The sequence below is a fragment of the Lepus europaeus genome, chromosome 23, assembly GCF_033115175.1.
Source record: "Lepus europaeus isolate LE1 chromosome 23, mLepTim1.pri, whole genome shotgun sequence".
Taxonomy (NCBI): domain Eukaryota; kingdom Metazoa; phylum Chordata; class Mammalia; order Lagomorpha; family Leporidae; genus Lepus; species Lepus europaeus.
In genome coordinates, this window is record NC_084849.1 from 12,112,442 (window position 1) to 12,125,947 (window position 13,506).

The 13,506-nt window shown below is 45.3% G+C and overlaps 1 protein-coding gene across 3 annotated transcripts in view; it reads right to left on the reverse strand.

The window, feature by feature from the left end:
- MED13L (mediator complex subunit 13L) overlaps positions 1-13,506 on the reverse strand; it is a 330,012-nt gene that overhangs the window by 22,999 nt on the left and 293,507 nt on the right. For all 3 annotated transcript variants that reach the window (XM_062182537.1, XM_062182536.1, XM_062182538.1), the window contains 6 exons: positions 12,282-13,219; positions 6,870-7,049; positions 6,054-6,277; positions 3,377-3,569; positions 2,284-2,710; positions 1,397-1,616 (listed from right to left, as the gene is read on the reverse strand). In XM_062182537.1, the coding sequence (XP_062038521.1) occupies positions 1,397-1,616; positions 2,284-2,710; positions 3,377-3,569; positions 6,054-6,277; positions 6,870-7,049; positions 12,282-13,219 (2,182 nt within the window). The remainder of the gene's footprint in view (positions 1-1,396; positions 1,617-2,283; positions 2,711-3,376; positions 3,570-6,053; positions 6,278-6,869; positions 7,050-12,281; positions 13,220-13,506) is intronic.

Sequence of the window (13,506 nt, forward strand, 5' to 3'; positions counted from 1 at the left end):
GATTATATGTAAACAGGCTTACTATGATTTTATTTATAACAGTGAGAAAGTACAGGTAAATATCTAACTATCCAACAATGATTAAATATGGAAAATATGCAGTCATTAAAATGGTTTTTTGTGAGAAGTGTTAAGGAACATGAAGCACTCAGTAGAAAAAGATTAAAAATTATATTTTTTTATTTATTTTTAAAAAATTTTTTTTTGACAGGCAGAGCGGATAGTGAGAGAAGAGAGAGAGAGATAGAGAGAGAGAGAGAAAGGTCTTCCTTTTTGCCGTTGGTTCACCCTCCAATGGCCGCTGCAGCCGGCACATCGAGCTGATCCAAAGCCAGGAGCCAGGTGCTTCTCCTGGTCTCCCATGCGGGTGCAGGGCCCAAGCACTTGGGCCATCCTCCACTGCCTTCCCGGGCCACAGCAGAGAGCTGGCCTGGAAGAGGGGCAAGCGGGATAGAATCCGGCACCCCAACCAGGACTAGAACCCGGTGTGCCGGCGCTGCAAGGCGGAGGATTAGCCTGTTAAGCCACGGCGCCGGCCTAAAAATTATATTAAAAGTATAATCTCAACTGTGTAAACAGATGCACAGAAAAAAAGCTTAGAAATACATCAGAGGGTCCGGCGCAGTGGTGCAGTAGGTTAATCCTCTGCCTGCAGCGCCAGCATCCCATATGGGTGCCAATTCTAGTCCCAGTTGCTCCACTTCCAATCCAGCTCTCTGCTGTGGCCTGGGAAAGCAGTAGAAGATGGCCCAAGTGCTTGGGCCCCTGCACCCACGTGGGAGACCGGGAAGAAGCGCTTGGCTTCTGGCTTCGTATTGGCGCAGCTGTTGTAGCCATTTGGGGAATGAATCAACGGAAGGAAGACCTTTCTCTCTGTCTCTCCCTCTCACTGTCTGTAACTCTGCCTCTCAAATAAAATAAAATCTTAAAAAAGAAATCATGATGGTAATGATAGTTGAATCTAGAAGACAGGACTACAGGGGATAGTGTTGTGGCGTAATGGGTTCAAGTCCCAGCAGCTCTGCTTCTAATGCAGTTCCCTGCTAATGCACCTGGAAGAGTAGCAGAAAATGGCCTGAATGCTTTGGCCTCTGCACCCATGTGGCAGACTCAGATGGAGCCCTTGGCTTAGGCCAGGCCCAGCCCTGGCAGCTGCAGCCATTTGGGGAGTGAAAGAGCAGATGGAAGATCTCTCTGTCTCTATCTTTCCCTCTCTCTCTGTAACTCTGCCTTTCAAAGAAATAAATTAAATCTTTTCTTTTTTAAAAAAAGAAGACAGGACTAAAAATGTTTCTTCTTTTATACTTTTTGTACTTCCAATTTTAAAAAGCCATGAACCTGTATTTACATGATAAAAACAACACCAACAAAAGAAAAAGAATAAACTTGCAGTTACCTGGAGAATGAAAGAATTTCTCATATGCTCAGGTAAGTTATCCAGCATTTCTGCGTAGCAGCGCATCAAGCTCAGCAGCCAGAAGTTTCCAGAAGTGGAATCTTCCTCTGCAGTGTAAGTGAATGGGTCCACCATGTAAATGACAACAGCTGGAGGATAGGCTTGGCTGTCGGCAGAGTCAGGCTCCGTGGGAATTCCTATTCTCTCCCTCTCTGTAACACTGGAGAGAGAGTCACTTGTGAGATGCACAAAACAAATATCAATTATACGGACTGCATCCATTTGGGAACACATTCATTCCCCAATGATTACAGATTAAAAGTAAAAGAATTATGTATTATATTATCAAACTGAAGGCAAACCAAGCCAGGTTGCAGTGAGACTAGATGGAAAATAACAATATAGGTTGAGCAGCTCTATCACAAAAATCTGACTTGATACTCAAAAAGTTTTAGATTTTAGAATATTCTGGATTTTACACTTCAGACCTTCAGTAAAGGCAACGCAAATATTTTAAGGTCTGAAAACTTCCAAAGTTTGAAATACATCTGGTCTCAACCATTTTAACTAAGGGATCCTCAACCTGTATAATTCTCTAAAACGAGAGACCTCTTTTTCAACTCTCATTTCTTTTCTGTGGTCACACTTTATAAAGATATTTTATAATAAACGAGTAAGTCACTATGCCTAACAACAATGTTTATCAACTGCAATAAGTCTTAATGCAGGGATAGATCGACTATTGCCGCTTTCTATTGGGAAGGAGAGAAACAGCACCCTGCTGAATTTTGAGATTCATGAGGTCAAGGGCGGGGGGAAGGGAGGGGTCAGAGGAAGAGGACAGAAGAGGTCTGAGCCGCAGGCGCTCATCTGGACCAATAACGCACCTTTCTTGTCCATCCTGTGAGGGCTGAGAAGAGCTCTGCCCAGGCTCAGTGTCTCCGCCGCAGCCCATGTTCCCTTGTGTTCTATCTGTAGAGCTGCCCCCAGTGCTGGGGTTCTGCCCTCCAACACTAGCACTGAATCCTGAAGAGGAGGTAGTGCTGATCTGGTTAAGACCCGGAACAGAGGTGGACGATGAGACCGGGGGCACGGATGACCCAGATGCAGAACCGCTTGCTGCAGGGTTTGCAGAACTACCATTAGAGGTGGGATTATATGCACTGCCAGCTGGGGGAGCCGCTGATCCTGAATTTGAGGCTAAAGGCCCAGCATTTCCAGGTGTAGCTTGTCCCTGCGCTGCTGCTGGTGAGTTCTGATACTTAGGTGGTATCAACAGGCTGCTATCGAGCTGCAGAGTGGCTAAATAAGGTGCTGAAAGAGGAAACGTAAAGAGATGACTTCAGCGATGTCTGCAGTGTCAGGCTGGATCAGAAATTTAGAATGGGTCACTTTATAAAAAGTTATGCTTTTAAGCTGCAAAACTCATCATGACATCCCAAATACTATCTCTACACTTGAACATATGCTTATATATTCTGCAAGCATAAAAATACACATGGAACAAATCCTACCAAACAACCTTATTTGAAAATAAAGAAACTATTGATCACTTGTAATATTCTCCTTTTAGACTGATCCCACATGCGTGCACTGGAGAGTGAGAGACCATGTATCCCATGCCATCAGGATACTTGACACTCCACGTCTACAGGCCTTTCCATGCTTCTAAGATTCTCTTGGGAACATGAGTTAAAATGAAGCAGTTAGTACCAAGTCATGCTGCTAAGTTTTCAAAATGTGGAGCACATTTATATGATTTCCTTGGACAACACTTAATAGGCTTTAAAGAATCGATGGCCATATAAAAATTGGTCTTTTATTGCACAAAACATTGGACCTACATAAATATAGTAATGGAATGCCAGCTAACATTAACTGTGACAAAAGAAATCAGTATAATGCTGTAACCATAGGGGAAGGGGGACATCTGTTATTTTACTTTTCAAATTCTACTCTGCCAAGTCAAGTCTCACCTACCTAGGTGATGGCGGCAAACTTGCGCATAGAGTTTGAGTCTGGAATGATTGTCGCTCTCCTCGCTGCTCCATGGCTGGTTAAACCACTCACTCACAAGCTCATTGGTCAGCTTCTGTGCCACGGTCTTCCCCACACGCATGATCCCATCACGCAGCACTCTGCAGATGGGCTTGTGCTGCCCAAGTCTACACATCTAACACACAAACAAGAGCATCACTTGCAGCACGAGCCATTCCTCCTCCTCAGCAAGGGAGAGTCTTTACTACGAACCTGGAAGCATCTTCTTTTTTCTTTTGGGGTCAACACATGCAATCAAATCAATGTTGCAGCTGACATTTCTGGTAATTACAATGTACTGGAAGCAGCTATCTGTCACTCTAAAACCTGAACTGGGCCTTCCAAAAAAAAGAGTTTCTTCACCCAAGATAATTTCTCCTGAATAAGAGGAAACTTACTGAGCACTACCTGCTTGCTAATAAGCAAATAAAGAACTAACCAAAGTCCTCCTACTAAGGCTGACTTAGACACATGTCCTAGCAAACCTGTTCAGTAATCCCTACTCATGTTTTCCCATAAGGTAACATTAGAATTTTATGAGCCATCTGTGACACTATTACAGACATTTGGAGATGACCAAAAGCAGAGACCTTTGAAGCAGTGAGTAAACATATCACTCTGTAAAAGTCAATAGCTGTTTTGGGCAATAAGAGTCTGCTACTCATCTCTAGGACACTACATGGGTGCTTAGGGCAGAGACGAAGCATACAAACTCTCCATCACCAGCAGGAATGTTACCCCCGTTGATGAAGCAAAGACTTAACCAGCCCAAACAATGTTCTAACCTACACCCTTCTTCAGCAGGTATGAATTACTGCCAAATGAACAACCCTAGTAAGGTCATTAAGAAAAACAAGAGTGCTTGAACCTTCTACAAATATCTGAAAAATGCTTTTTTATAACTTTTTTTGAAGGTTTCATTCAAGAAAATGGCCAAGTTTTCGAGCTACTGAGAGAAACTTTATGTTATAAGTATCATACACACCCATGGGGTAGGCCCTGTTCAGACAGCTGTGTCCAAGGGTTCCATCAGTGGCTTAATGGATGCCATCACATAACATGTCAGGCCCTCCTCACTGGTTTGTAGCAACTAATAAATTTACTATTCTGTGTTTACACATACATTTATAGACACTGAATCACTTGCTTGAAATATTTTTGAAATTTAACTTGACATCTTATTTTAAAAACACTTTTGTGATGCTTATATTTGCCTGTCATAGTTCTAAATGCTTTACAAACATTAGCTGCACTTCATCTTGCCAAATACAAAGACATCAGCAGTCGCAGGCACCAAGAACTTCGTGTATATTGCTTTGGCAGAAGAAAGGCAGCACTCACTCTTCAAAGGTGGGCACAAGTGAGTCTACCTTTCCAAAAGCAAGAGGAAATTATAAACTAAAGATATAAAACTACCTGGTTTTCACATTATTATGGTTCTTACATTTTTTTAACTTATTAAAATTATAGTATTAAGATGAATGTAGTGTTAAAACCTAACATGAGGCCGGCGCTGTGGCTCACTTGGTTAATCCTCCGCCTGCGGAGCCGGCACCCCATTTGGGTGCCAGGTTCTAGTCCCAGTTGCTCCTCTTCCAGTCCAGCTCTCTGCTGTGGCCGGGAGTGCAGTGGAGGCTGGCCCAAGTGCTTGGGCCCCTGCATCTGCGTGGGAGACCAGGAAGAGGCACCTGGCTCCTGGCTTTGGATTGGCGCAGCATCGGCCGTAGCAGCCATTTGGGGAGTGAACTCTCTCTCTGTTTTTCTCTCTGCCTCTCTCTCTCACTGTCTATAACTCTACCTGTCAAAAAAAAAAAAAAAGAAAGAAAGAAAGAAAAGAAAAGCCGGCGCTGCGGCTCAATAGGCTAATCCTCCGCCTGCAGCGCTGGCACACCGGGTTCTAGTTCCGGTTGGGGCACCGGATTCTGTCCCGGTTGCCCCTCTTCCAGGCCAGCTCTCTGCTGTGGCCCAGGAGGGCAATGGAGGATGGCCCAAGTCCTTGGGCCCTGCACCCGCATGGGAGACCAGGAGAAGCACCTGGCTCCTGGCTTCGGATCAGCGTGATGCGCTGGCCGCAGCGGCCATTGGGGGGTGAACCAACGGCAAAGGAAGACCTTTCTCTCTGTCTCTCTCTCTCTCACTGTCCACTCTGCCTGTCAAAAAAAAAAAAAACCTAACATGATTTGTAAAACTTATCTGTTGACTGAGACATTCTCAAGCTAACTATTTTATATTGTTTTTGGAAACTTTAACCCACCAACCTCATCCCTCCACCCAAGAAGCAAATAAACAGAAAGAGTGCTATCTTTTTGTAAACTCATATTCTCCACAGCCAACATGTTCCCCTGGTGAGCAACACTTTTAAACTCTGAGTAAAAAATGGGGAAGAGTCAGTGGACATGATTTTAAGATGTATGGTGAAGCTGAAAGAGGAACACCTTCTAAATTCAATAAAAAGTATAAAATCAACATGAGACAGCAACTGACTTCCAGAACATTTTGGCAATTTAATTCTTTGCTTCATCCTCCAAGATCTACTTTCAAGATATTTATTCTTCCAAACTGACTCACAACTGGAAAAACCAGAGGATTCGGGTCGTGATTTGCACAGTGAGTTTCTCACCTCATACACAGCACTCAAGTCCCTGAAGAAAGCTCTGGCTCCTTCAAGCAAGGCCTCATTTTCTGGACACACCACAATATAGGCGACATCACGGCGGCCCCCGTACGGGTCCAACAGCAGCCTCTCCCAAAACGGCAGGGAGAACGGCGAGACGGTGAGGAAGTCCTTGTCACAGCCGACCAGCAGAGTGGGGACGGGCAAGGGCTCAGGAGACTCTTCGGAACCTAAAACAACACTGCGGTGAGCAGGGAGGTTCAGAGTTTGGTTCCCACATCCTGGACAATTCAGAAACTCCTGGCACTGGTTTCAGTTCCAGCATCTGAAATGTCACTACATGCTGACACAATATTCCTAAAAGTATTTTTTAAAACATCCGATTAAATGGTCCCTGAAGAATAATGAGTCAGAACTTGCTTACAGAGGTTCAAGAAGAGGGGGGAGACTTGGGTAAGTTCAAGATAACTTTCCGGGCAGCTCTATGTCATCTCCTTTAAGACAAGCATCTTGATGACCACAGAACAGAACTAGTCGAGAAGGCCACTCAGATGAAAATGTAATGAGTGTTGGGAAGATCTGGAGGATCTAATAGATATGCTTTTCATGGATTATTTTCCACACTGACCTGGATTATGCTAGCTGTATTTAGAAAACTTGACTCCAAAGGTCACCTTTGGAAAAACAAAGGGATTATAACACTTAATGGTCACAAAGAGATTCAGTGATATGTCGGTGAAGCAAGGACTCGACAGTCACTAAGCTGTTCCTCACGGCCGAACGCAGACGACAGAAGGAATTTAAACAGGGCTGAGACTCTACCATAGGTCCCACGTCCTGCCATCTTATGGAACTGCTGCCAGGTGAGTGGCCCTTGCACGTGCTGGATGTTCTCCCAGGTCCTGCCCGTGCGCTTCTTCTGGATGGCATCTTGGAGAAAGGGCTGCAGGGACAACAGCATACGGACCACGTCTTGGGAGGAGAGCATGCTGATGTCCAGCACTGCAAGAGAAAGGAGAGCAGAGAGAATACAGGGGTTAGCACTCTCCTGCTTCTTGCCATCAATATGGGCCTCGGTTACAGGCCATGGCAGAGACTACTAAGAGCTATACTGGATTCTAAGATACTGGACTTAGGAGTTCAGTGGAAAGATACTCGTCTTCTAAAGTAGAGAAAATGATTTGGTAATTTATTAATAAAAATGGGGAGCAGGGGACCAGCATTGTGGTGTAGCGGGTTAAGCTACCACCTGCAATGCTGATGTATCGTGAGCCCTGGTTCAGGGCTGTTCCACTTCTGATCCAGCTCCCTGCTAATGTGCCTGGGAAAGCAGTGGAAGATGGCATGAGTGTTCAGGCCCCTGCCACCCACATGGGAAATCCAGATGGCGACCCCAGGCTCCTTGGCTTTGACTAGACCCAGCCCCAGCCACTATGGCTATTTGGGGAAACAACCAGTGGATGGAAGATATCTAACTCTGCCTTTCAAATAAGTAGATAAAAAAATAAATATTTTCCCCAAAATGGGAAACAGGTTACTTTAGATAAAAAGAGTTTAACTAAAGTACTGCCTAGAAGGGGAAAAATAAATAGGTCTGACATTTTAAAATCATGTAAACCTATTTCCAAGGTTTTTCATAAGAAAAGAAAGTTGCAAAAGTTTATTAATTATTACATTACTTTGATTTACAAATAATAAAGATCAGATTATATGATTAGGGGAAAAGAACTTCAATAGAAGCTTATAAAAACTTATAAAAATATTATCAGAATATAGAATCCACAAAGAGACAACCATCAATGCAGGCAATGGCACAAGGCAGAAACAACTACAGGACTAAAGTCTTCTGTACACGGAGGAAGGCAGCAGATTTGCTGTTTAAGAATAAATACTGGCCGGCGCCATGGCTCAACAGGCTAATCCTCTGCCTTGCGCCGGCACACCGGGTTCTAGTCCCGGTTGGGGCGCCGGATTCTATCCTGGTTGCCCCTCTTCCAGGCCAGCTCTCTGCTATGGCTCGGGAGTGCAGTGGAGGATGGCCCAAGTGCTTGGGCCCTGCACCCGCATGGGAGACCAGGAGAAGCACCTGGCTCCTGGCTTAGGATCAGTGCGATGCGCCGGCCCCAGAGGCCATTGGAGGGTGAACCAACGACAAAGGAAGACCTTTCTCTCTGTCTCTGTCTGTCTCTGTCTCTCTCACTATCCACTCTGTCAAAAAAAAAAAAAAAAAGAATACTGGGGGGGCCAGCACTGTGGCGTAGTGGGTAAAGCTGCCGCCTGAAATGCTGGCATCCCATATGGGCACCCACTTCCGATCCAGCTCTCTGCTATGGCCTGGGAAGGCAATAGAAGATGGCCCAAGGCCTTGGGCCCCTGCACCCATGTAGGAGACCCGGAAGAAGCTCCTGGCTCCAGATCGGCACAGCTCTGGCCACTGCAGCCACCTAGGGAGTGAACCAACGACGAAAGACCTCTCTCTCTCTCTCTCTCTCTCTCTCTGCCTCTCCTTCTGTGTAACTCTGCCTTTCAAACAGAATATAAATCTTAAAATAAATAAATACTGGGGTCCAGCACCGTGGCACCGGCACCCCATGAGGCCAGTTCTAGTCCCAGCCGCTCCTCTTCTGAACCAACTCTCTGCCATGGCCTGGGAAAAGCAGCAGAGTATGGCCCAAGCACTTGGTCCCCTGCACCCGAGTGGGAGACCCAGAAGAAGCTCCTGGCTCCTGGCTACGGATCAGCCCATCTCAGGCCATTGCAGCTATTTGGGGAATGAACCAGCAGACGGTAAACCTTTCTCTCTCTCTCCCTCTCCCTCTCCATATCTCTACATCTCAAACAAATAAGTAACATCTTAAGGGAAAAAAAAAGAATAAATACTTGTTCTGCTAGCAGTCACTCTAGGGAAGAGTTCCTGACCTAGACTTTGAAATTCCCCTGAAACTCTGCAGGACTGTGCATGCATGAATATATAGATTTTTTTCTGAAGGGGGAGGGTCCATAATGCTCAAAAGATTTTCGAAACTGGCCATGGACAGAGCTGATGAAGCTCAAGGTGATGGGGCATAAAGCTGCAAAGCTAGGCTCCTAAAGGCCCTTCTTCATTCTCACTTTTCTAGCTGATTAAGAAAAGGATGTGGATAGAAATCTAAGACTTCTCTACCAAGCAAATCTGGAACACAGGTAGGTGCTCACTGGTTCTAAACACATTTTCAGATGTGTCCCTACATCAATGAAACACAGCTTACAAACTGGTGACCCACAACGTATTTTTTTAAACTGCAGAATGGACTGTTACAGGAAATTTCATATTCCAATCTGGATTTCTCAGCTTGGCATGAACTGGAGGCCTGACAAGCCAGGGGATGAGCCCCCTGTTCCCACGTAAGCAGCAATGACAGAGCTGAGGAGCAGCTGTCCCCTGCGGCCATTTCTGTGTGCCTTGCCCTGCTCACTGCCTGAGACTGAAGAGATGTTGATCACTCTTTATTGGGGCTGGCGTCGTGGCGAAGCTGGTAAAGCCACTGCCTGCAGTGCCGGCAGTCCATATGGGAGTCCCAGCTGCTTCACTTCGATCCAGCTCTCTGCTATGGCCAGGGAAAGCAGTAGAAGATGGCCCAAGTCCTCGGGCCCCTGCATCCACGTGGGAGACCCGGAAGAAGCTCCTGGCTTCAGATCGGCACAGCTCCAGCCATTGCAGCTAACTGAGGAGTGAACCAGCAGATGGAAGACCTCTCTCTCTGCCTCTCCTTCTCTCTGTGTAACTCTTTCATATAAATAAATAAATCTTTAAAAAAAATCACTCTTGATCTTCAAGCCAGTGTTTCTTTTATAAGAACTTCGTGTACTCATGACTCTATCAAAAGTGAGAAATGACAGATCAAGAGAATTATAGATTTGAGAAAAATAAAAGCAAGCATTTTTCCTGTGAATTTTATACCTGTGTATGTAAAACAGAAAGTGTGTTTCAAAAGAATACAATCTGAGGCACTGATTTTTACAAATCCATCTCCTACCCCCTTCATTTATATTACATATCTGGTACTGCTGTGCATTTCAAAATTTGAAACCCAGACCTCCCCTGCAATCAAACTTACAGTTCTTCATATGGAAGATGCCACCACTGATCCCTCCCCAATCTAGTAGTGAAAACCACCCAAGCTGATCACCCACATTTCTTTAGCAAGAAGGCTGCATTCAGCTTATTTCATAAATTCATTCAGCAGACCACGGTGAAGGGCCTGTTTTGTAAAAGCTACTGTGCTTGAATCTAAGCAGTTATAAAATGAATGAGAATCTTGTAATGTTTACTGAAGAGCTTCCACCTACGAGAAAGCTTTCTTGTTTGGTCTATTCAGAAAACACCTGTCGTTGCCTACTCCACGGACCTCCCTCCTATGGACATTTTCGTTATTTTCTGATTCCAAACTATACTTAAAAGACCTACATAGCCTCCGCTCCTGCCAGACTGAGCTGTCCAGAGGCAGGCTCTGTGCTCTACCCACACTCCCCTTGCAATCTGGCCTCTGCTAACATCACTGCACACAAACAGCTCTCCCTGAGCTCAGGAGCCCTATGCAACCCTTCTCTTAAACGCCTCGGCTGCATTTTCACACTTGCTGACTCATTCCTCTTTCTTGAAACATTGCTTCACCCTGGTCTCCCTTCTCCCTCTTCCCCCTCTCCTCCTCAATGGGCTCTCACTCCTCTCCATGGTCTTCACTTGTCAGAACTCAGCTAAGCTACATCCTGGCTCCTCTGCTCATTCTATTCTCGCCTCTTCTTCCTCACATGCCCAAGAATCCCACTGCCCTTGATCTTTGGACCCAAGTCTCTACTTGACATGTTTGTACTTTCCAAACAACTTATGGGCATTCTTCCCAGCCCATCTTCCTCTAGCATCCCTGTTTATGAACACTGCCACTGTCTATCCTTGCACACAAGTCACCAAACTGGGAACTTCCTCTTAACACCCCAGTCTCTTATCCCCCAAACCCAACCCATTACCAAGCTCTGCGATAATACTTCCTAAACATCTCTTAAATGCTTCTACTTCTTTTCCATCTTCTTTGCTAGGACTCCAAGGCAAGCTATTGTTTCTTATCTGGTCTACCTCAGTAGCTGCCTTGTCTCCCTAAATCCATTTCTACCATATTCTAACGCACACCCCACATCAGGGCCAGACTCATCATGTTTTTTATTGTCTAACCACACACAATATTATGATGCCAATGCCTCTTTTTAAAACTCTTCAGTGACTTTTTATTGTTCTTTCGATGAAGATCCGATCAGCAGCATGTCTCAATAGGTTTTTTTAATCTAGTTGGCTTCTAACCTTTCAGTCCCCTGAGGACCCCCCAGTTCATGAAACTCTGGGCCTTCACACTTACCCTGCCTTCCGTCTGGGACATGAAGACTGGCTCCCTCCCCTCCTCACTCAGTTCATTCTTACTCATCACTGAGATCTCAGAGCAAATGCAGCTACTGCTTCAGTTGTCCCTGACCTCCAGCCCAGGGAGATCCAACCTACTGATCTTCACACTTACACTGATTTGTGATAATGAGCTGACCGATGCAGTGATTTGATTAGTGTCCATTTTTCCAGAACAGACTAGAGAGCACACAAGGGCAAGTTGTTTCTTTCAGCCACCATTTCCCCCAGAATGCATCACAGTACAGTGAACGGGTAAGAGGAGAACACAGCAAGGTGACTGGCGCTCTCAGAGCCCAAATACAAAACTGTGCGTCAACTGGAGCATTTAATAACAGAAGAGCCAGTGACATGCTCCAGTCACCTAAAGTCAAAGTGATAACTGATTTAAGAGATAACAACATACTGGAAAGTCAGAGGAAAGAGAAAATACTTCCATAAGTAAGCAGCAGTTTTTTGTGGAGAGGTATCATGAAAATATGATCTTGAAGAACGAGTGGATTTACACATGCAAGGAGGTACAAATCAACAGTTGGTGCGCTCTGGATGAGTCATATTATTTCCAACATGGGTGCCTACTTATGAATTAATACAAGAGGAAATTTTCAGAAAGTAATTACTCTTCATCTTCAAAGGTGCCTCAATATAAAGCATTTCCCCAGTCCTTAAATTTAAGATTAAATTAATATAGCTTTATAAAAAGAAATTTAAAATTTTAGTGATACAGCAAAGTCAAGAAAGATTTTAAGTTATCATCACACCAAGATACTTTTTGAAGTCAGTTTCTGTTCCGGGCCACGTACCGTTGCTATGAGGCCAAGAGTGCACAGTGGCACTTCTCACCAGAGCTTCGTCCACTTTCCCACCAGTAGGATTATCCACGTACTGCCGCCCCTGCTCCAATGCATTAAAGCATTCTGTCCAGTAATCATTGTTATCTGCTTGCACCCGGTCGTAGCTCCAGCTTACACAGGGAAGAGTTTGGCGGTTATTAGAGGAAATGTAGTCCAGGAAACTCAGAGAAGCAAAAGGTTGCGTATGTTGATTCTGAAGGAGGAGGAGAAGGCTAATGGGTGGCTCCTGGGATTTTCTGGCTCCTTCCACCTGAGGAAGAAAGGTGGTCTGACACATCATTAAGCGCCTCTCTGCAGCCTGACCAATATCAGAGTTCTTCCCAAAAATATCCAGCTCATCTTCCAGGAAGAGTCCCGAATTGTAGGCAAGTTTGCGATTCATAATCGCACTGAAGCCACAGGTACAGCGGTACTGGTCCTCGTTGGAGGAGTCTGGGATATAAAGGCCGACATCTGCCCCTTTGATGTTCATGTTGCAGGCACAGATGCAACAGCTGTCAAAGTTTCTGTCTTTAAAGATATTCATTACAGAATCAGACAGGATCAGGGTGACATAGAGGCTGTGGGCTTCAGGAATCGGCTGCATGGTGGCAGGCTCCACAGAGTTGAGGGGCCGTGTGGTAGACGGTGTAGAGGCTGGTGACCCCTGATCTGTGCTGTCATATTTAACAGATCCCTGACCACTGGCAGTGCCCCCGCCTCTGGGAGTTCTTGGGGTCCTGGGAGTTCGTGGGGTAGGGACAGAGAAGCGAGGGGTCGCTGGAGATGGAAGAACTCCTGCCCCGCTGTTGCTGGCTGGGGCAGCACTGTTCAGCGTCACCGGCGTGCTCATCTGCGGTGTGTTCAGAGAGTCTGGATCTGCTAGGCTCCCAACACTAGGCACATTACTGCAACAGACAGAAGGGTACTGTGTGAGCTGGGGCGTGCATCAGTTACCAAATCTACACGTGATCGTGTCAACCACACACTACACATTCTTATACTGTACGTGTATGTGGTCACTTAGTAAATGTGATTTATCCTTTAACAAAGATGCAGAGCAGTAAGCACAGTGTGAGGAGAAGCAAGAAGCAAGGAACAAAGAATAATTCAGTGTACAATTTCCTTCTACTTATTCCACATCTAAGCAATTCCCATCTTAATCTTTTGACAACATTTTACTATTTCTACAAGA